This window comes from Branchiostoma lanceolatum, chromosome 1, assembly GCF_035083965.1.
Source record: "Branchiostoma lanceolatum isolate klBraLanc5 chromosome 1, klBraLanc5.hap2, whole genome shotgun sequence".
NCBI classification, from domain to species: domain Eukaryota; kingdom Metazoa; phylum Chordata; class Leptocardii; order Amphioxiformes; family Branchiostomatidae; genus Branchiostoma; species Branchiostoma lanceolatum.
This window is the reverse complement of record NC_089722.1, coordinates 26,767,173-26,791,884: the sequence shown is the minus strand read 5'-3', so window position 1 is coordinate 26,791,884 and position 24,712 is coordinate 26,767,173. Positions and strand designations below refer to the sequence as shown.

At 43.0% G+C, this 24,712-nt stretch overlaps 1 protein-coding gene and 2 long non-coding RNA genes across 5 annotated transcripts in view; 2 read left to right on the top strand and 1 right to left on the bottom strand.

The window, feature by feature from the left end:
* LOC136445611 (collagen alpha-2(IX) chain-like) overlaps positions 1–24,712 on the top strand; it is a 31,075-nt gene that overhangs the window by 3,119 nt on the left and 3,244 nt on the right. For 2 of the 3 annotated variants that reach the window (XM_066443724.1, XM_066443715.1), the window contains 4 exons: positions 19,108–19,313; positions 20,632–20,687; positions 21,219–21,537; positions 22,970–23,211. In XM_066443724.1, coding sequence (XP_066299821.1) covers positions 19,108–19,313; positions 20,632–20,687; positions 21,219–21,537; positions 22,970–23,211 — 823 coding nt within the window. Of the gene's footprint in view, positions 1–19,107; positions 19,314–20,631; positions 20,688–21,066; positions 21,134–21,218; positions 21,538–22,969; positions 23,212–24,712 lie in introns of all 3 variants that reach the window. The other variant, XM_066443733.1, reaches the window with a different exon arrangement.
* Positions 14,559–16,405, top strand: LOC136445608 (uncharacterized). Its single transcript, XR_010757422.1, has 2 exons — positions 14,559–14,814; positions 15,353–16,405. It is a non-coding gene; the product is annotated as an uncharacterized lncRNA (long non-coding RNA).
* Positions 16,180–17,817, bottom strand: LOC136445600 (uncharacterized). The gene is made up of 2 exons (XR_010757420.1): positions 17,558–17,817; positions 16,180–16,933 (listed from the first exon to the last, which is right to left on the bottom strand). It is a non-coding gene; the product is annotated as an uncharacterized lncRNA (long non-coding RNA).

Here is a 24,712-nt window from a genome sequence, read left to right as displayed (position 1 = left end):
GGGGGGGGGGGGGGGGCTGGCATGTTTGAAGGGAACCGACGCTGAACGCATAATTGGAAGAGCCTAATTTTGTACATTACAATGAATGGCTTAGTTATTACCTTCGCCAAGAAGGTTGTGTTTTCGGGTGCGTGTGTCTGTCTGTGTGTCATAATTCGAAAAGTCGTGGAATTCGAGAAATCTTTATCATATTTCGTATGTCGGTAGGGGTTGGCAAAAGGAAGAGACGATTAGGTTTTGGGTCCCCCAACGGCTTTCTGCGGAAGTGCAGTTGAACTTCCGATTTTGATATCTCGTGTTCCGGAGATGCCACGGTTGAGATGTTTCATTGGTAGATAGCTCTTGTATTCTTCATGGTATGTATAATCCTCACTATCCCGTCCCGTTTACCTTAACACAAACCCCATCGTCACCAGTCTATCATTGTCCACAGTCTCAGTGTTTTATATTCGTCATTTCCCCATGCTACCCCCCTCCCATTCGCTCGTCTTTTCCATCCACCCATCCCCGTCTTCCTCCACACAAAATATCGATTATATGTAATCATAATATTAATCATATAACAATTTTCGTGGTCTTATATTAAACATGTTTCTCTTCACAAGCTGCACATTGCCAAAGAGGTAACAGGTGAGGAAAGTTATCATTTTCATGTGACGACATTGCTATACTGCACCACTTATTCATAAGAAAAAAAATGAATATATCAGATTATCATTATCTTTTTTTTTCTAATGACTAGTTGTTATATTACGCTATCAATCTGTCATCTACGTAATTAACAATCATTTTATACTGTTATTATGACGTTTGAAATCAGGGCTGAAATCTTCCGTTGAGAGTGACTCCCCCGGGGTTTCAAACCTCCGTTCGAAATGCTTAACATTCTCCCTCCGTTCCTTCAAAGTGGGCCATCTAGTCGTGAAATGCCCCCAACTCTCCAGACGTCCTTTCAGTTCTTTCTGGTGTGAGACGTCTGCGGCTCAGGTGGCTATGGGGGTCAGGTCGGGTCAGGCGCCCGGGAGAAGGGATGACACAGGCCGGCGGGAATTTTACCGGGTATGCGACAAATGCGTGTAGGGAACTTGAAGGGTAACATCGCACGATCTCACGCCTTGCCAACGCTAACAGGCCCGTGATTCTTCCGTCCGTGTACTTAAGGGAAAAAGCGAAGGCATGTTGTTTGACCCAACATTTAGCTTTCCTATTCGTATTTAGCAGAACATCTTTTATCACAATTTTGCGCTACTAATTTTGTGCTGTATTTACAATCTACAGCAATTTTTATTCGTGAGTTTTTCTGTTGTACTTGTAGGTAAATGATTTATTTCTATATGAGTCCCAGAATAATCGTCGAAACAAACACAGAGAGCTCTTTTGTTAATTTCAACGTCTTGTGTGTTTACAGACGAACAGGCTTTGGTGCTTCTGTCAACTAACCTCCATCCCACCTGTTTAGTTTAATTAGGGAAAAATCCGGGGTAGGGCTGAATAAGGGGGATTGCGGCTGGGAACTTAGCTTGGGGTATACAAATATTTCACAAAACGTTTGTAAAAAGGCAGAATACATTATAGCTGTCAGCATTTTTTCTTCAATTTTAGATAATCGTTCATTGTAAACAAATATGTTATCATTTGATGCTCAGACCATCAGTCTCAGAGATTTGTTTTTTAAAATGTGATTTATTATTTCTATTTATCTATTTATTTATCTATTTCATTTATCTATTTATTCATTTGATTTCCTTTTTTTCCTTTCACATATGTTAATGTATCATTCGAATCCGTGGTATCTGTCTTTTTTTTCTCTAAAGTTGTATTGTACAAATGAATATAGGTATGTCAAAACACAACAAGAATGAAATGAAAAGAAAGTTGACCTAGAATATGATATAGGGACTGCAACTTACGTGAACCGTTAGTCTGGAAAAGTATACTAACTTCGCTTTCAATAAGTGTTTGATGACCATTTTAGTAAGTCAATGATTTATCATGATATGTCTCTGTCCATATGGACATATCGGCTTACACCTAATCCAGCCATTATGTTGAATTCATCAACGTGTAGTTAATGCTCCCAATTTGTATATTTTTATATCCTCCCGTGGAGGCGGAACGATATCATCAACATGACTTTAGAGGTCGTTACCAAGGTTAAGGGTACGTACCGCCCACAGTCCATTAGGCCAGACTGTCCACATACATTTCAGTTTGAGTTATACATGGACCCCAACACTATCTATTGTACTTAGTATCTATACAACTGCCCCAGAGTCGGAATGTGTTTCGGTGATGTATTAGCTGTCAATTCTACAGAAAAAGAGTTCGGAGACCTCATACCTGCATAAATATCAATATCTAATAACCTGCATAAATGATTACGTAAATCACTTGTATGATTAATCCATGGTTATGTACACATTTAACTAACCCACAGAGAGCTAAAAGAATACCTTAATTTTTCATGGAGGTAATTTAGAATACAGAACATTTTGCCGGTTGTGGTGGCTTTGTTCAATGCATGTTAAAGATGAAACAAGTATATCTGTAGTTGATTCAAAATAATTACTCTATGCAACACTATGGACCCCAAAATCTTAAGAAAGAAAAATCATATTTTTCTTTAAAAAAACAGTTTATTCCCGTTCATATTTTGTACACGCTACTATTCATAGTATCATAACCAAACCCCACGTCAAGATATGTTCCACGTCTGAAGATGGCTCAATCAGAACTGACAGCCAACTAATCCATAATCGAATAATTTTCTTGTAAACGCGTGAGAGCTCATAACCAGACTACCCGGGGCGTGTGCCAGATAAATCTCGCATAGTCGCGGGATTCGAACCCTCGACCCCTGCTGGATGTAACGCTCGGTCTGGGTTGACTTAAGCCCCGCTCCCGACGATGTAGCGGCCGGATTACTTGTTCAGACAGAAACCCAATCGTCTGTCTTCGCCGAGAGGTCGCGGGTGGAGTTAACCCCAGCAGCTAGGACGCCTCATATCACCGACAGAAGTTTAATTCTACCCACCTGTCAAAATCACGGGCGCTAAATTAGCCCTGTTTGGCCCACGCTGGCACTGTGGATCTGCGTGGCTTCGCTCCAATGCTTCTTATCCCAGCAAGGCGCGGGGCTTGTCCAAACGTCTGTGTGTTTGGGTGGGAAATCTTCTGGTAAAATTGCAGTTTAGGAATGATAAGCTTGTCTTAAGCATGACGGGTGTGGTCGGGGTGATCTTTGAAAAAATAAAATCACACAAATGTGTAAATACCAAGCTAGTTTAATATCATACAATTTTAAGGAAAAAGTACCAATGTAACTATAACTAGGAAGATATGCAATGTAGAATTCAGGATAGGTGAATTCCATGTGCAATGTATTGCAAACATAATAAAACGATTTATTTATAACTAATTTTCTAAAGACAAAATTAGGTGTATCAAATATCTGTAACACGATGGTCCGAAAAGTCTGAAAACCCCACATCATATAAGGTGTTATGTAGAGAAAGATGACTGAATCAGTAGCATGGGATTACGTCTTAGGTAGCTTATTTGATCATTTGTCTTTCCGGAATGACCAAGACTGTCGGAACGTCGGTGATAGTATATTCGGACCCTCACGTTAGAGGGGAAGCATGTCAAAGCAAACAGTTGTCGTCTTGTCGCTGTTTCCGAAACTTCCCGGTATGTTCCGGGCAAATGTTTAGTCCTTTTAGATTGCAGGAAAGTCTGTGTTGCATTACTGCAAAGTCAAGGCCAGACTAGGTAGTAAATGTACATATACGTTGACAAATGATCTGGTTAGTTTCATGTGATAAAAATTCATTCGGTCGCAAATATAAACCTGGGACAGGGGGAGCTTTGTTCATTTTCAGACATAAACGCGGACCCTAGCACTCCTTTCTGCTATTTTAGATGTCCCCCCCCCCAATTGTCACTACATACACTATAGATAATAACGTTTCACACACATAAAGAGAAAGTTTTGAAGATTGATTTTCTTCTATATCATCATGGTGTTGACTTGGGGTACGTTGTGGTAAGGTGGTAGTGTAGACTGTGCCCAATGACCCATAGTGGGAGGGGGGCAGGGGAAGACAATCTAAAAGTCATGATCACTGATTTGTGATTTTAACTAAGTAGTGTTTTGAAAACCTTCATCTCTCAACATACTCCTACAGAGTCAACATTCGTAAGGAGTGTAAACTTGCCGTGTCCTGTATGTCGCCCTTAACGCAAACAGACGTCTTATTCATGCGAAACGACCTTTTCAAGAAACCGACGACCGAAATGAGACAAAATGAACATCATATGCGCATGGTTTAAAGTTGTGAAACTTTATACAAGTTCAAAGGATGGTCTCGTAAAGATAGGAATAAATTTACAACGTGGATCTGGACTTGTTTGACGACACGTATATGAATTTTGTGACCTGCAGCCTTAGAAACGCTTATTAGAATCGCTTGACGTTTCTAGTCTTGCTGCCGTGAGACGGTTGTAGCAATAAGCAGTTACATCTGAACACTCAACTTGTCAAGTTTCTTTTAAAACTAATCAAGTAATCGGGAAGGTCAAAGTCGTTAAACCAATTAACTAACCAGGGAGGACTGCATTCATGTTGGAGAACATAACTTGGTACACATTTTTCTAGATTAGTATTTTGTGCAATCTTTTTTCATTTCGTGCTTTCCCTTATTTTTCCAAACATGTTCAGTCTATTTCATTTCTTTTTTTAAATTCCTCCGTCATTACTTTATATTTTTCTCCTGTTTCGGCCCTTGCCCTTGTTATTCTGCCCAAGCTGCCCCGTTGTCGACAAAACAGAAGTATTTTTCTGCGACTTAAAAGAACTAAGGATTATCTTTATCAGTATGTAGATCCCCCAGTAAGTCAACTCGTGTAGCCAGACGACAATACTACGTGATGTCTAGTAACACATTCATACACTGGCGCAGATTACAGATTAGGGGTAGTTACAAGTTACACTTGTCCTTTCGGATGGTGACATAAAGCCCCGTGTATGGGATATGGGCGAGCTTCAGGTGCTAGCCACAGGCTTCAAACCTCGGCACGTTAAAGAACCCAACACACTTAGCGAGAAGAGAATGGGTGGCCTGGTGTGCTTGGCTGCAAACGCGAGCCTTAGTGAAGCCCTATTGTACTATTACACTAGCTGCTTGAATCAAAGCACAATGCTCTACCACTGAAGCCAGATAAGGGGCTTTAAACATTCTGTCAGATGTAATGTTGGGAACGGACCTCTACCCTTAAGGGAGGTTTAAGTTCGGAACGAAATTTAGTACAAAGGAAATGGCAAAATGACACGGGATTGGCAATAAGCCGGTGGCGACATCTGCAGTGCTCAGCATTTAGCAGCTAGTCTAAGAGCCACATCAGTATGAGAGCCAGCTTTCGGACTATTTCATTCCACAAAACTAACAGGGTATTGAAATTGTAATTTTGTAATTAAATTGTAAGGCAATTGGAAACAGAATATTGGCAATAGCTTTAGACTGTACGGTTACTGGACTATAACATTATTGGTAAAAGAAAACAAGTGAAAAAAATGATAACCTTATGACGTTTAGAAGCATCATCCCCCATCTTTTGATAATGGAATCGTCCTCCCCAAATGTCGTCTGATTCTGAGGGAGTCTCACAAATGGCGGCAAGGCCAAGGGCGAGTGATTCACGAGTGGGGAGGGGGTGTTTCTGGGATTACCGGATGTGATTTTCTGCCAGGCGAACGTGTAATTGACCATGAACTCGGGAAGATGGCTAACCGATGTAAAACTCCCCAAAGGGAAGACTGTTTGGGATGCCAAACGTGACCCTGTCTCCATGTATCATTCGGACTGGGTGGTTTGACGTGCTGACGTCATTTTATCGAGCTACAGAGAAAAACAATACATACACTGGGAAGTTGCAATTGAAGCTATAATTGTCCCATTGAGTTGTTGATATTTATTTAGCGACAGAAAGACAAGGAAAACACCCTGAATCAATGCCAGATCTCTATAATATAATACATCTATCCACACGATATATGTCATAGAGGTTGGGGGTCTGGCATCCAGGCTATAGTCTAGAACCCATTGTAACACGCGTCGACGCGTCGTAGTCGTCTAACAGACATGTATAGAATAGCGGCATGTTTTGGTTGGACAAATGTACCACGTTATCATAGGCACCTCTCAGACACCTTGACTTTGATAACCTAAAGTAAACAATGACAAAATCATAGCATGCAAAAGCCCCAGCATTTACAATTAGTAAAGAGTCACTGTTTATTTGAAATTGACTTTGAAAGACAAGTCGTCAAAAAAAGAGACTGTCTAGCGTAAATGGAGGGAAATGATTGTGATATTTGTATGTTTATATCTAAATTAAAATCGTGGTTTTAACGTCTGACTACATCACAGCTGTAAACCACACCATAGTAGACGTGAACTTGACTTCGTGTCACACTTCGGAACGAAATCATTTTCCTTCAGATAATGGCGCCATTGTTTGCTCACTGAGAAGTGTTCCATACTTCTCCTCTCACGAAAGCTTTATAGGAAACAAAGTAACACCAGCCTACTACTAGAGTGCCAAGGAGTGGGTTAGGTGAGGTCGTGGGGAGGGGGGCAGCTCAAAAGACTTCGTAACTAGCAAAATAATTCAAGCTTGTTTCCAACATACCTTTTTACAACTTCAACAACCACTATTTTTGCAAGTGAGGATTACTCCGATTTTAATCAAAGGATAAGCTGTATCAAAATTCCCACAAGGATGATTTAATACTTCGACAGATTCTTTTTGATCTCTCGCAAGAGATCAAACGCTTGTAGGACGAGAGGTCAGCTGAATGAGTGAAAATTGGACGCCATCACGATATATGACACGGTAACTTGAAGTCCTTTGCGGTGGGGGTAATCGACTGCTGTGAAAAGAGTTTGAAGGGTCAATAATTACATGGGTGATTACTGCTGCACCTAACATAACACACAACTTGGACGTGACGCCGGGTCGGTGGGGGACGGGAAACAGCTTTGGCTCCGGGAAGTTCAAACCAACAAAGACGCGCTTGTGCCAAAATAAACTTGATCTTGAAGTGAAGAGGGCGCACTTTGTTATTTGATTGTTTTAAAATGGCGACTTTAAAATGTCAGATGTATTGTGCGATAAAAAAGTGTAAACAAATCTCTGCTTATCCTTCGATTTGGTCCAGTCATTAACCAGGACGCACAAGGGGGGATACAAACTCAGTCACGTTTGGGACCGCATTATTTTCGTGGCAGCGCCACCTAGTGGCGAGAAATATGTCCCGTCATCATTTCCTTGAGGAAAGTACCGAAACGTTGGCAAGCATTGTCTTCTAATTCATCATGGTATCTTGTCTCTCCGACACTGGATCCAGCGATGGACTGTCTTCAGTTGGTTGTGTATAAAGAACTTTAGTATCCATTGATTCACCAACCTGATGAAACTATTCACGGGTCCACGAGAGACGTTTCACAGACGACTATACACTAGTGCAGTTCACAGACCGCGTACCGTGACCCAGACTAGACCTGTAGAGGCTCAGACACATTAATCGCTCAATTGGACTGCTCCCCTGTCTCCGTCTCACACAAACCATGCCCTCATCTCCACACAGACAGGCCTGCAGATCCTAATCCGCCATTTCCGAAATCTATCAAGGATTTTACTTTCGCTCACATTCCACAGACTGGTTACTGTTGCTGATTGTGGTGAAAGCGATGCACTGAATCACTCAGTTGTCTCACCTGTCAAACTGTCTAATCTCCAAGCAGATGTAGGGACCGGCGTAGTGTTTAACGCGTGTTTGTGTGGCGTTTTAATTTGTACGTCTTCTTAGTGGGCTGCGTTAGAGCTCTTCGCTTCCCCTTATATTAGTACTAAAAAAGGTGAGCCACTAGAAAGTCGTACAGAACGCTGCAAAACACGTGTAAAAAACTGATCCAGGCCATACATCTGCTTGGAGATTTTACGACATCCTTACTTTCTTTCTTCTTTCTATTTGTATTTCTTGAAGCCTTGCTCCCTTTTGTTTTCTTTTCCTTCTTTATCTTTCTTTTCCTTTGTTCCGTAGACTTAATCAAGACACGTAGGACACAATTTTCGTGAGTTCATTTCAGAAGAAAACACTGTATCACGTTTCTCGCGCCGAGGGTGCTCAGTTGGAGCCCAATCTGCACAGTTAGCGCCTAATGCGCTGTTTTACTAATCCATCCAGCTGTACTAACCGGTCCTGGCAGCCTTCCCGCGTTTTCTGCTTCGTGGGGTAAAATGACGTGACCCATGGAATCGCCTGGGGTTCGAATGTGACCCAAGTGACCGTTGATTTTGAATAGCTACATATATGTCCTCAGTAAGGGCTTTGGGAGAGAATACGTGAGGAGGGTTGAACAGGTGGTTTCGACACAATTGTCGAGATTGTTTTGTGTACTTTTGTTCTAAATGACTACGCCCTTATATGGTTGTACTTTGATTACTTCGGATGGATGAAGAAAGATCGTGAAGATTGTGGTCTGGATATACACTGAGCATTTACCTGGAATTATGAAAATGCACGATGTTTTGTGCCAAAAATTGACGTTAGCGTTGGCCAGTATATTATCTTTTTTGCATGGATGGTTGCTGTCAAAAATATACCCTTATGATCATAATGAACCATGTTCTAATTGGAATAATATTTTGCACTGATTAATAAAGAAATGTATTTCTTAGGCTCTGTTTCGTTGACGGTCTTTCAAATCATACTTTTACGTCGCGGCTATATTCCAATTATAATGTTATATGACTGCACATCCAGTCTTTGATCACTTAACTGTCTTCATCCAGTGAAAAGGTTCATCTGGGGATCAGTTTGGCAGCCATGTGTGCCATACAGTGTTCCACGCGCAGTGGGGATGCACGGGGGGGGGGGGGGGGGGGCAGCGGCGACGGCAAAAGCGATTATAACATGTGAAAATTGTATTAAGGGAACAACAATATTCTCCCATTGCACTGACACATTGCGTGTGAGGAGGTAACAATGGATAAGTTCACAGAGAAATGATTTGCCATATGCAGTGTTGTTTTATACTTACGGGTCACTGACCTACCCCACCCCTCCCAATGTCCGAGTTACAATACGCCTACCCCCTCTAGAAGCAATTGCCAACTTCTTCAATGCATCGATTGATAGCGTAGAGGACTACGGAGAGATGAAGAGCTAATGCGTGAAAGGTTTGCAACACCATGGTGTATGTGGAAGTGGCTATTGACAGGAATAGTGGAAAAATTTGCACTGTTGACAGGATCATCCTGTCAATAGTGGAAACATGTCTGTTATTGACAGGATCATCCTGTCAACAGTGCAAAAGTTCCACTATTGACACTACTCGTTTTGCCTTCTGGCCGCCTTTACTGACTGAAAATATTGTACAAAACCAGCTTTGAAAAAAAAGTGTAATGCACCAATATGGCACTGAGATTGAGCTCAAGCTGTAGATTTTACAATCCGCCCCTCTCTCTGATTCCTTGTCTTTTCCCACAACTTTAGCCTATCATTATCACATACTACTCTTAAAATTGCATGCAGATGGTAACTAATGATATTCTTAGTCGACAATAACCTTATGAACTGCTCTTTTCATGTTAAATATTACTCGGAATATGTCATAGTTCTGTTGAGGAAAGTGAAGTGTCTAGTCCTTCATCTCAGCGACCTACCGACAAACGTTGTTGACCCTTCAGCGGTTTGTGTTTACCTGTGGGTTGTGAGAAAACCACGAAAGGCACGACTTGCGCGGACACACAGGCAAACTCCGCAGACACACAGGCTAAGGCCATGTTGATTTGATTATATGGATGACATCAGGGCGCGCATCAACTTTCGTCGAAATTTAAAAAAAAAAGTTTTCTACCATACTGTAAATCGTGCAAAGCAGCTACAAAACAAGCAAATACCGTAAATTGCAGAAAGATATTTCGGAAAACGGATACTAATGTCTAGAATGCCAAACTCAAAGAAGAAGATGTGAAAGACCAAAAATGAAGAATCTGTTATTCGGTATACCATTGTGTGTGTTTGTTTTGTCATTTGTTCAACCTTCATGACCACGTAAATTTCATAGTGAAGGCAACTTATTTTTTGAAAACCTTTTTTTCATTCGCATGCCCGCATCAGTTTTGGGGTTCCCAGCCACAAGCACTGCGCGGATCACAACCAGCCCTCTTATACAAGCAGACATGTTGCTCCTCTATGTCAACAGTACGTGCTGTTGTTACAGTTTACACGACATGTTTGGGACCTCGCCTGGTGTTGTATTCAGATCGTGTGACTCTTTTACTTATTTGTGGAAGGGAGAAACAAGTCTAAACGGGAGACATAGATAGACAAGCCTGGTTTAGTTAGAGCCCCAGGGATGGCCACCTCTGTCCTGGCCTCTGAGCTAGATGTTTACATGTAACACATGCAGAACATCTCTGTAGAATAGAGGTGGCGCAACACTCAACTCTCGTGTTTACCAAATATTCTGCAGGGATGAAAGACACTGCACGGTTTGAATCCGTTCTTCTTTCTTTAAGGATGACATGCGAGCTTAAGTCAGCCCAGCCGAGCGAAGGAATAAGACGATTTTGTTTATACAACTCAATTGGGTAAAAGATTAACAAAAACGAAAACAAGAGACATTATTTTTGAATGCTTAACAGCACGTTTGCTTCTTTTGGTAATTTGATTTACTTCGGTGAACTAATTAACCATTTAAAGTACATGGTTTATTGCCATAGTACAGGCAGTATATTTTTCGAAACTGTAGAACACAAACATACTTTACAACGGTACTTAACGTACTGGATTACATCTGGCGAATACTTTGAATATTTTCCAGTTACGACACATGTTGCGATGAGCTATTCCGACGTAAAAGATCAACTTTGATTTCTCCGTCGGTACTGCCTTAACTATACCCTTTGGATGTTTTGCTGGTCGCTCCTTGTAAACATGCCTTTTGGAATCTTCGTGAGTTCGTATGGTCCTCGTTAGGACTGGGTCACAGTCGTCCTACGATAGGTTTACGACATAATTGAGGTATTCGTGGGACAGTCGTGTGAGTGTCGTACTGACAAATTCTGTTGTCTTGTGAGGTAAACGGTTGGTGTAGATTCTTGCCGATGGTCGGTTCTGTCGTAGCCTGGCTGGAAATCCGACACAAAAATCGCATGACGAATTCACACAGTTTGAGATCATTCTAAAATGTCATAAGACAGCGAAACTTCCAAATCAGTACTACCTATAATACTAGCCTCCATCAGGCTACACAGGTCGCTGGAAAAATTGTCGAAATTGCCCAAATAGACGGATAACAGGCCAGAGAAGTTAGTCCTCTATGGGGTCGTATAAAAGTTACAGTTTGCGACCTCTAACTTCTATAGTGGACATGTTATCCGTCTATTTGGCCAATTTCTTCGATTTTCCAGCGACCTGTAGAGCCTGGTAGAAGCTACTATATATAATACTACCACTACAAAAACGATTGGATAGTTGCAATGATAGCGTGCATAAGGGTATATCTTGTATATCTCATTCGGCAAGGTGCATTTGGACGTGGGTACACTGACGTCCACCCCCTCCGGCGCTGTTTTTATCGTGGACTGTTCGGAAAGGGGGAAAGGACTGGACTGCAAATATATACATCGTGTCAGCTTTGACCCGACTTAAAATAAACGAGCACCAGATACAAAGCTAATGTCCAAATTACGGGGGAAAGATAATAAAGATGATACCTAACATCCTCAAACTTTCAATTCTCGAAGCATACGAATTTCGTCCAAAACACAAAGAGCTTTTTGAAACAGTGGACCGGCTCTGACTATTGATGGACTATCCCCAACACACAGGCTTTTGCAATACGCAGACATACCTCCAAGTCTAGATAAATTTTGCAGCCCCACTTTCTTCGCAGTTTTGAATACATAAATTAGTCATCCCCTACACATGGCCACTGTTGTCGCCTGAAAGGTGTTTTCAATTCTTCTAGAGAGTCACTAGTCTCATCTTCGCAGACAAATTTCGCACTTGTGTTCTTGATCTGAAACAGGTGTATAGTCATGCAAGGAAGAAATTGGCAACTGAGCTTTGAACTCTTCACTTGAGGTAACGAGCCGCCTTTGTCTGAGCTACTAGTGTCTCAAAGGGAAATGTCGCAAGGTTTCACAACGGCGTTGTATCATTCATAGGCTGACTCTCCAAGCAGATGTAATGGTGGTGCTTGTTTTGTGTTTTCTTTTCATGGACTTCTCTGCGTTTCAACGAATACGTTACTCATCTCTCTCTTTCTGACTGGTCTTATGTTTTTCAAAGGGAAGTGAACAGAAAAAAGCGCGTACCACTATTGAAAGACGTAGCCGCCGGGTTAAATACGTAAAGAAAATAAATAGCAGGTTTTAATAATAAGCTTTGAGCATAGTGAGGAGGGGGAGGGGGTTCAATGAAAACAATTTTCTCTCACACCTGATCCCTACATCTATTTTGGTCATTCCTCTGATTTAGCGCCCCCCCCCCCCGCTCTCTAAGTCTAATGACCTCTAATCATTAGGACGACTTTTTCAACACGACAGGTTTCAACCCCCACACCCTTAACCGTTACCTCTGATATCCCTCGTTACTTAGTCTAAAAGGCTTTGGTCTAAACAAGAAACAACTAGAGTTCCACGAACACATCATCTTCGCCAAATAATCAAGGCTTATCATGGAGAGTGATTAATATTTACGTGATTATCACCCCCTACAAATCTGATCATGCACCATACCATTTGGAAGTTATGATGGGGCGAATGAGTCCAGTCTAGATATGGTTAAAAATCATTTGGTGGTACAGGACTAGTATATGTGTAGAGTGTGCTGATATATGTTATAACTGGTCATGAAAAAATATGAGTATGCTGATATTATATGGGCCACAAAGGTTCGATATTGCAGTGTTGTAAGTTGAAAGTGATGATGAAATAGCACAGTCAATATATATGAATAGAATAAATCTGGCTGGTGGTTGACGTGTTTTTAGGTGTTTTTGTCCTGCTGGGCTTTCTATTTTGTCCCTATTTCGTTATGTCGCCAACCGTGTTGAACAAAAATGCCTAAACTGAACGCGTTAAACCAGCAGGACCCACACCTCTGCTTGGAGAATAGTTTATTTATTTGACCTACATGTACGTTTATGCAAGATATCTGTTTACATGACCTGACACTGTCCCATGTCCCATTGAAATGCAGTAGGTTAACAAACTTTCCTTACTAATTATGCAAATTAGCTCCTGATTTGCATAATTAGTCATTGATAATGTAAAGCACCATCTGAGCTCTCTACATACCAAACATCACGACGATCTGTCGACCCCTTCTCAAGTTATTCATGTCCGAATGTCAAAACAAAAACACCCACTGCAGTTCTAAACAAGCCGCTAGGGAGCCAAAATTTACAGAACTTTCTTTCTGTGGCATGAACTATCTACCACACAAAAATCATGACCACAGCACTTTCAGAAAATATGCCCCTAAATTTTGAAGCTCCGCTGCAGTACCTTAGGTAACCGCTAGAAGGCCCATTATCGAACTTGACCTTCCTTTCTGTAAACCCTACCCATCCACTAAATATCATACGGATCCATCAACAGCTTCTCGAGTTATGCTGGCGACATACAAATACACATCCACACAAAGCCCGCTGCAGTACCAACGGAAAAAAACAGGGGAACCCTTTTTGAACTTGACCCCCGTTTTCACAACATCTACACACCTGCAAAAAATCATGAAGATCCATCAACGTTTCCGTCACTTTTTTTGCCTACATACAAACACAAAAAAATGTAAAGTCTGCTGCAGTACTGTTGAAAAACGCAAGGTGAACCATTTTCGAACTTAAGTTTCCTTTGCACAACCACTACACACCTACCAAAAATCATAAAGATTCATTGAAGCTTTCTTGAGTTATGCTCCTGACATACATTCAGACCCACCCAACAGATTTTTCAACCGAAAACATAATCTTCTCCGAGTACAAGTACTCGGCGAAGATAATGACGCAGGGACTGATACGGAGAGTTTGCTCGCTTTGCCCATGAACCGTTTAGCGCCCACTTCCGGTGCTCTTCAGATACACTTGAACTTAAAACATCTGGACGGTAAGTTTTGTTGGGTGTGAGAGTTAATTAGCACGGCCCTAGCAGGCTGAGACCTTTGGAAAATAACCCCCAGTGATCTGGAACGGCTCCCAACTGGGAAACATTCTCAGACCCTGACGTCTTGTAGCCTGTGTATAGAAATGCACGTGTTTTGTTCGTAAATGATTAGCATTGCCAAAGCCGCATGGGGCCGCCATCTTAGCATATGACGTCACAGGTACCGCGCATTAACTCCCGTGAGATCTCGATCTCGTGCACCTGTAGGAAACGTGAGGTCAAAGAAAGATACTCTTTGAATATATGCAGTACAAAGGTAAAAAAAAGTGTCACATGGGTATACAAAAGTTAGCAAACCTATTTTCTCGGTACAGTGGTCACGGGGTATAACGTACGTCACGGGATGGCCAGACACATTCGGTGGTCGCAGAGATCTATCAGCCGCAACGCGCAGACACATTCGACGCGCCGCGGAAAAATCAGCCGTCCGCGCGGACCTATCAGCCGCAACGCGCAGACAAATTCGACGCCGCGCGGACCTATCAGCCCTTCGCGAGGAAAACTCAGCCGTGGGACAGCGCCGTCAGGTGTCTCACTACTGCCTTCAGAGAGCGCTGGAAAGGCCGCGCCAAGGTAGGTCCTCCACAATTTCCTTCTCTAGCGTCATATAGAGACATCGACTGGTAATCTAACTAGGCCTATCAGGTGCCAGACTATCTTAGGGTCATCCGGAGCCAGAAATAATCGGCAGGTCTTCAAATTAAGTCGAGATATAGGGAGAACAGTTCTCAATCGGTGACAGACCACATCGAAGTTATCAAGGTAAACAGTGGCTAATGCCGTATTTTGGGCCATTAGAAGCAAAGACATCGGCGGTTTTGACGTCTTTTAGTGTGATTGGGTGTCCAGAACAACGTAACATACTCTGGAATTGACATAATATGCCAACAGAGCGAAAATATGTGATAGAAGTGATACCGCTATAAAACGCCCCCCTCCCCCATCCTTCAGTACGAACCACCATGTGTAGAAGTACTAGAACGATGTTGACATATCTTATAGCAGTATTAAAGCCATAAGAAGCGACACAGTTGTGGTCATTTAAATGAAGATGCATAGTCATCAAAGTTTATCCAGACAAAGGCATTCATCTTTGGAATTTGCATTTCAGCCATGGAGTTTGATGAGTAGGACAGGTTTGTGCATGTGACCACAAATGTAAAACCACCTGTTCCACCCTACAAGTCTAGCTTTCAGGAGGGAGATGTAGAACCACCTGACAAGCCATGCCTTGGGGAGGAACAGGGTACCTGGTCTTCAAGTAACAGCACCAGTGGATCCCGTTCAAACACCAGCACCAGTGGATCCAGTGAGGGTTCAGTGTCTTCGGAAGAGTCCAACGAGTCCGATGACCTACCTGGTGTGGTTTTGCCAGCTGAAGATGTAGAAAAGCATGTCTCCTCCCCCACACGCAGGACTACAGTGCAGTCTGTGTACACATGGCAAGTGCTAAGCGAACAGCGGTTCACTAGCTGAACACAAGCGTCGATGCCATGTGGCTGATAAAGGACCAGCAATTTAGTGTGGGCTGTGCAATAGAGACTTTATTTATGCTAGAGACTTTCAGGATCACTTAGTTGAATCATCTAAGGAGTGCTCAGTTTGTCAGAAAGAGTTCAAGTGAAGAAGCACATGATAGTGCACTCAGATTGGGATTTTTGTGACAAATGTGGAAAGTTCTTTAAGTCATAAAAAAAGAAGTCCTGAAACATCATCACAGAACCCATGACAATCCCAGAGTGAAGACGTTTGTCAGTGCTACAAGTGTGATTACAGGTTTCATAAAAAGGAAGAACTTATATGTAATCATGCAGTAATTCTGGTTCATATAATTATATTTGTCGTTTCACAAGAAGGTATACCTCGTGTATAATGCACCTGTACAGTGCCATATTTTCATCTGTAGTGTTGGGAAAATGACGGCGCCGAGCCTCGGTATTTGATTGGTTTTGACTTTGTTCTTCTTTTTTAAGAGTCAATATTTATAAACGATCAGAATACTTTAATTTGTAATCTATAGCAAGAAATTAAGCTACAGTGCAATATGATTACAACATACTAGTCATTTGCCAAGTGATGTATAACAAGATCAAGAACATGGTATTGCAATTCAGCAAATATATATTTTGTAAAGAACCAGAATAAACTTAGTTATACATACCTATATTTTGTGTGTCATTTTTGGATTTACATTTCAGGAAATACTGATGGTCAGTACAATGATGCAACGCTGAGATGGTCCATTACTTACATCTGTAAATATAACAACCTGACAAAGTATGGTCTTCATCTAATATCCTGCGCTATTTCAAATATACTGCACAGTACCAAAATTGATGAATAATCTACTCGATACATATCTCTATGAATAGAGATTTCTACGGCAAATATGGAGTTATTTGAATATTCCAGTTGTACATTGAATGATTTCCGTGGCTTAGTGCCTTTCGTATAAAGGGAGAGAAGCCCACAGTCCAGAAAAAGTGGCCTTGACGCTAGCTTGAGTAGGAGTTGACCAGGAGAGTTGTGTTTCTTTCTGCCCGGGACTTGCTACAGTGCTGTCACCAATGCCAATGTTATCTTCTGTTACCCATACATCGTCAACTTCGCGTGTTTGCTTTCCAGGTGCATGTTGCTTTGTTTCTACACCTTTTCCGCGGATATAGTGTCATCCTGAGTCGATGAGTCATTTCTGAAAAAGGTCAGGGTTGATTACTTGCAGTGACACATTATACCTGGGTAATAGTAGTAACAATATAATAAACAATCTTGCGAGAAACGTATGAGATGTTCGTTGAATCATCTAGATGAGGATAATCCCTTAAATTGACAGAAGGTATTCCTCGCATATCGCCAAAATCAATCGAGGCGACAAAAACACTATTGCCTGTTAATGCTTACTATACAACTACATGTATAAGATATGGGCCGTAACTTTACTAGAAAATGGGGAGGGGGGCGTTATATAGCGGTATCAATTCTATCACATATTTTCGCTCTGTGGGCATATTACATCAATGCCAGAGTATGTTACGTTGTTCTGGACACCCAATCACACTAAAAGACGTCAAAACCGCCGATGCCTTTGCTTCTAATGGCCCAAAATACGGCATTAGCCACTGTTTACCTTGATAACTTCGATGTGGTCTGTCACCGATTGAGAACTGTTCTCCCTATATCTCGACTTAATTTGAAGACCTGCCGATTATTTCTGGCTCCGGATGACCCTAAGATAGTCTGGCACCTGATAGGCCTAGTTAGATTACCAGTCGATGTCTCTATATGACGCTAGAGAAGGAAATTGTGGAGGACCTACCTTGGCGCGGCCTTTCCAGCGCTCTCTGAAGGCAGTAGTGAGACACCTGATGGCGCTGTCCCACGGCTGAGTTTTCCTCGCGAAGGGCTGATAGGTCCGCGCGGCGTCGAATTTGTCTGCGCGTTGCGGCTGATAGGTCCGCGCGGACGGCTGATTTTTCCGCGGCGCGTCGAATGTGTCTGCGCGTTGCGGCTGATAGATCTCTGCGACCACCGAATGTGTCTGGCCATCCCGTGACGTACGTTATACCCCGTGGTGGTGGATAAAACTGCTTGGATCGAGCCATAGTCATACATTCCGGAATCCCTAGTCTTAGTCGAAGCCTTTCGTATATCAACACTTTCCACATTCCTGTCAAAACAGTGCACCCTTCTATCCGTGCCAGTGGTATGTAGACAGCTTCCAGACCAACGGCAGACCTCCCACAGTTTCACGATCCTTCCTTAATATGCCCATGACCGCAAGCATAATTAAATTATCCATAGGGGTATGTAGACGGTCTTACCTTGACCTTTCTTTTATTACTTAACCCTCAGTCCCTAATAACGCAGCAGCATGCCGTAAGCCCGTGTTAGAAAACAAACTATCCTATACAGCTTGAATATAACATCGTATATGCATGATAGAATATTTAAAACGTAAATCGACAAAAGGCAATGTGATTTTGTAAGAATACAGAGTTTCCCTTCTTTTAGCGATCTATTCCTATTGAACTATGACCATATCGTGATTGTACACATCTAAAGTGAAATCTAAATCTGATTAAGTGTCTGTATACGTTCGGTTGAGATGTTTTATGACCACATTTTTGCGGGAGTTCCAGGGGGATTACCACACAATCCCCTGCACGAGTTGAAAAAATAAACAACCCCAAGTGCATATGATGTCTGGCGTATGTAGTGTCAGGGCCGCGTGGTTTTATGCTGGTTGTTTAATTTAAACATTAAAAGTAGGGGGCTTTAGCATCTAACCAAGCACCTCGTTAATAAGACAAGTGTGCGCAGCATTTTGTTTCAGTCATAGGCGCATCTTTTTTCGGTGTTATCATGTAAACCACTTTGATATAGCGGTAGGAAAATATAGCGGTTGGGGGGAAATGGAATAGGTCACGGCACTTAATTCTAACGGTGGGAACAAACATTACTGTCTCAAATATTAGTGATAAAATATTTGGGATAATGAAATTTAAGCGGTCGACCAGTGACCGTTAAATTAGCTAAAATTAAGTTACAGTTAACAAATCAAGAATAACAATTAGTTATCGAGAAGAGTAAAGGTGACCCGGTGTGCTTGACAAAAAAAACGCGAGCCGTAGCGAAGCCGCATTGCACGACTACGAGTTACTTGAAAAAGCATCATGCTTCACTTCAATTGAGGACTGCTTTTTAATACCTTTGCCCTTATTTTCATACCTTGTTTTTTTCCTACCCTACTATTGAAACGGGAAGGGCATTTACTGCCCTTAAGGCTATGCCCGCCACTAGGCACTATATAATATACAAGGTGAACAGCATTTTCACAGCTTGATTTTTTCCTCCTCCCCCCGACAGTTACCGCATCGCGTTCCGTCCTCGGCAGCAGCTGACGTACAAGACCGTGACGGAGCAGCGGTACCGGTGCTGTCCCGGGTTCACCGGGAGGAACTGCGACCAGCGGATACAGCAGCAGCACCGCCCCACCTACCTGCCCAACGGCAACGGCAACAACAACCAACCCTCCCGCCTGCCCGGCGTCACCACGCTGGACGATCAGCCTGGTGAGGGGTATTCCAATATGTGTACTTTTATTGCTCATTATCACCTTCTCCAAAAAGATTATGCTTTCGGGAGCGTTCGTTTGTACTTGCCTCTCTCTGTGTCTGTCAACACGATAACTCGAGAATCGGCGTGGATGGATTGTCGATACCTGGTATGTGGGTAGGTGTTTGTGAGACATCGAAATGATTATGGGCCCCCTAGCGGCTCTCTATGGAACTGCAGTGGAACTTCCGGTTTTGATATCTCGTGTCAGTCCTGACCATTCAAAATTTCTTGGAAGCTATACGGCGAATAAAAACAACGCCTCTTGGCGGCTCTTGGTGACATTGCAGTTTTCTGTGCCACTATCAAGCACATTCCAACCATTTTACATAGCGATACCTTCGGTCACTAGTAGTAGTACAACTAGCCACATCGCTTGTCGCTATATATGTCTGTATAGACGCGATGTACACGAGATTTAAGGTCGCTTCCTTTGATGAATCCATCCCTTCCACTATCTGGGTGGTGTCATGGCGGTTTGGGTGGACGTGGAACGGAAAAGAACACGGATCGTGGGCATCGAACCCAGCTACATTTGGAAAGCTGTATCCGGTAGATACGCAAATATACAGTTCAAGATCTTCCGTAGACAGGAACTGGCTTTGTATCCTAGTCAGACGAGTTTGCCGAACAAAAATGATTGGCACATCATATGAAAAACGGATGGTGTTTATGGGAAAGATATAGTATAGAGTGTTAAACACAGGAATTATGACATTTATGGCCAGAACTATCAAGGGGACGCGGATGTGCGAATGTGGTTTACAGGAAGCCCTGTCTCGTCTCTAGTAACACAATATGGACGATAACCAAACAGAACTGAGTCAGGGCAAGCATACAATGTACACAGGATAAAATGTACATAGGGAAAACATTATCATAACTCTATTGCAAATTCTTACTTGAAGGCGTATTACAAGTAACAGGAGGAACACAATATATGAAGACAATAACAATGTGGAACTTGTGACTACACTTATTTCAAAGTCCAATTCTCTGAATTCTTTGTTTGGAAATAGTGGCTTCTGTGATCTGAAGAGGATAGTTTTCTATTCGATTGTAAACGGCGTTAAGATATTAGGATGCAATTCGATTGCCTATCTAAAAAGCTCTCTTCTCTCTTAATCACTAGAGGAAGAGATGAAATGTTTTCCGTTTTCCATCGTTTTTGACGTAGACAATTCAGTCACAGAGAAACATGATGGTCAAGATTCAGGTACATTTTTGTGTATCTACTATCTATTAGTAATGCAATTTATCTTTTTGTTCCTAAAGATTGCTGTGGTCGAGTGGACACCTTGGAGAGAAGACTGTTGGAGATAGAAGTACAGGTAAGCACATGCGTTCTTCTTAGAAACCGGCTGATAGCATGATTTTACGCAATGCGCAGTTTTAAATAAGTGCTTGGGTATTTGTATGGGAGCTCCACTTTTATATCGGTTTGCTTTTAAAGGTGTCCTGTATTTTTTTTCTTCGTGAATGACACCTTACTAGTAATTTTATTCTGTACTTTTATGTGCGAAATAGCCCTCCTGTTTTGCTGTAGGTATTAGAAAATATTATCATTGAAACATTAAACTAGTTAGCTAGTTTCAATAGTGTTGTACAGGACACGTGATCACAGGGACACTAGTGCCTGTGCCACGGTGACGTATGTCCTGTTAACAGGTTGTTGTTGTTGTTGTTTTTTCCTTGTGTGTTTTTCTCTAGATGAAATCGATGGCCACCCAGTCCAGCCAGCATCCGTCTGGTCCCCAGAAACCATCAGGTCCATCAGGTATCTATATAAGGGCATGACGCGCTCATTTACATATTCTCCGAAGTGATTTCGACTCTCACGTGACGTACGTTCTGTTCTGCAGATGAAGAACGTCAGCTTCGCTGACCCGGGGGCTGTAGCACGTGGCCCGCCTGGGCCAGAGGGGCTACCCGGGCTTCCTGGAGTTGAGGGCCCGCCCGGTCTGACTGGGCCACCTGGTCCCCGTGGTGAACCGGGGCTTAGGGGCCAGCCAGGTTTCCCTGGACCGCCTGGAGATAATGGGCCAATCGGTCTTCCGGGCCAGGCTGGCCCACAGGGGCCACCCGGCGACCCAGGTTTCCCCGGGATCCCGGGACTACCAGGACGCGACGCTGACCCCTCCTTAGTAGCGACGGGCTTTCCTCCTTTAGCTGACCGACCAGGTGAAGTAGACTTAGACTAAAAACTGACAACTGCTGCACAGGCTGGCTTCTGTCGCTTTGTACTGTACAGCTGCACAGACGGACATGTACACTGGAAAATACATAAAGAAACTGTTCTTCGTCTTGTCAGAATCTGTTAAAAGAACAACGGTACATTATTGGACAAAATTACCCCCGAAAAAGTAGCGACAGTTGTTTGGAATACGTGCCGGGAAATTTGGTACAATTTGCTCTCTGCCAGTGTAACAGCCCAAACTGCACCCCCTGAAGAGATTGTACCCGGGTGCATTCTGGTCAAGGTTGTGTTTTGGTCCGTTACACCATGAGCAGGTGTATGTCGTGCATTCAGAAACAGTGTGAACTTGTACATGCCATGTCTGTGTGTCTGTGACAGGATAGGGGGTAGAAGCCAGTCTATGTAACAGCTGAAAGAGGACAATGTCACTGTATACTGTGAAAAAAAAGTTTTAAGTGTATGGCGCACGTAGCTGAAAATTGGGTACAAAATGGTTTCCAATTGCAACGGGAAACCAGATCCGCAAATGTGGACTTTTTGGTCAATATTTGTGACTTGTCCTCTCATAGCTAACATTAAAAAAATGCAGTGACTTATCTTGATTGTGTAGTATGATTGATAAATGCTGATATCGATATCTATAGCCACAACACTTACCTTAATGAGTAGTTCTTATATAACTCCTGCGACAAACTGATAGTGATGGAAGATATTGTAACAAACGATATTCAGTTGTAACATTATCCTAACTCTAAGTAGTTTTGCCCCAGCTACAATTTATACTATGATATACAGAGCTTTAGAGAGATTGTAATCTATGACAACTTGCACGCTAGCAGTGTAGTTCGTTCTGTTTATGACCGAATATCTGAATAATCCTTATTTATAGGCCTGAGAAACTTTATTAATTCGACGCCGACACGACGATACCACGACACCACGAGATCGCAGCGCGAACAACACCAACATGAATGATAATGCATGATAAAAGGACAATTTTACTATCTTCCAAAGAATACAGGGCTCTTATACATGCATACGTTTTGAGTGACGGAATATCCAATTTGTACAATATTCTGTGTACCCTAGTACACGATGGACGCGAAAAGCATAAGAGCGATTCACGGATTTATCTGAAGTGATTGGTGGCAGCAACAGTATGATGAGAATAAAGCAAACCACACTTTCTGCAGTTACTGCTAGCAGTGGTTACTCTTCGACTGCACCTGTTACTTGTCCTATGTATAGTCCTCACAAGAAGCTTATAGCAGGCGACAAGCAAAAGACGCCCCCGAGAGCCGCCAGGGCCAAATTATAGCATGTATCCTGAACATGTACTTTCAACACTTTTATAGCAACCTAACGTACCAATCAGAGCCTTCCAAACTGATTAGTTTAACATTTGATCCCCGGCAGACCAAGGCTGGACGTACCCTGCTGCAGCTGTAGAAGACGCAGGCGCGTTGGTGGGCGGTGCCGGGCCTGCTGGACCTACCGGACCTCCAGGACCCGCGGGACCGTCCGGACCAGGCGGACCCCCAGGACCTTCCGGGCTGCCTGGTACACCCGGCCCCGCCGGCCCACCTGGTCCGTACGGTCTCCCCGGGAAACCTGGGCCAGCCGGAGAACCTGGTCTACCTGGAGCACCTGGAGTACCTGTAAATATCTTTTTGTTTTCTTTTGCATAATGGCTTAAGGCGTAACACACAAGATTTCTACAAGTAGCGTGATAGGTCTGAGCAACTCACACCACGGGATAGGGCCCTGCTCGATAAGTGTAGTGGGTTCTTTAACGTGCTCGAGATGAGGCTCTCCTCAAACACGGGACCTTCGGGTGTACGTCTCATCTGAGAGGACGTCCCTAACCGAAGCTGACATACGTAGAGGTGTCGTCACATGCACACAGACCACAGCACGATATACATGTACTTGATACTTCCCACACCTCACTCTTGTCCGTTCACCGATACCCCTATCTCCGAAATCACCGGAGTGACCTCCGACTCTGGCTAGCCTGGCGATAATCACAAGGAAAATAAACGCTACATCTCAGTGTTTATGTGAGACTGGTCCAAGGACTGTTTGTGTGTACAAAGGTCCATCCGGCCCTATTAATTCTCAATGGGATTTACACCTAACTTCACCCTGAGCCGCCCCATACTGTGGGTGTGTAGGGTCCGGTCACATTCATCGTACGGTCATCATACGATCGCTACCTGCGGGCTAATCTCAAAGACTGAAGATCTATGATCGGCGGCAAGGCAGTATCAAATGGCCAACCTGCGCCTCCGGTGGCTTTTGGTACAGGTTGGTCCTTTTGATACTGCCTTGCCACCGATAGATCTGCTTGGAGATTACCATACTGTGAGTGTGTAGTGCCCAATCAGACTCATCGTACGGTCATACGATCGCTACTTTTGGGCATTCTGATATGATAGCCATGCATGTGTACTACAAAATTCAGCTGTCTTTTCACGAAAAAGACTGCCTTAGATGATTGTCAACAGTTGGTTCTTTCACGTCCTGTTTGAAAATTATACGATATCAAAGTCGTATACGATATCATATATTACATATTCAACCCTTACGTTCTTACGACGAATGCGATCACTGTTTCGACGCACCCCTAAAACGACTGAAAGTTTGGCTATTAGAAAGAAATGGCACACAATATTGGGCCCAATATTGTATATGAATGTTTTGATACGCCGCGTAGCATGGTGGTGAGACCACCGAGTTGTCTATTATTTCTACCGTTTTGGGATGTATGTTTACGTCATCCGTAACGCTTCACACATCGGGTGTCCAAGAAACCCACAAGTTTGTTTTGATGCTTAACATATACTGTCATGCCAGTGGTGAAACATCTGAATCGTATTGGGCTTTCCAGCGAGTCGCAAGAACACACTGTAGTCAGCAGACGGAATAGCCTGGTCACCAGTCTTTCTCGGGGCTGCAAGCCAGCTTTCCCCGGCACTGTAAGCTTCCATCCCCGTCTGACTAACTAAGCCTACCCCGATGATTTTTGCCTGTTTGAGCTGAACTAAGGCAAATTTTCCGGGGGGAGGGGGTCCATATTGGCCCTGGTGCCGAAGACCTGACCTATGCATATTTAAGCCCTGGCAACAGTCTGAATTGCAGGCTAGCCGAGGAATGGAT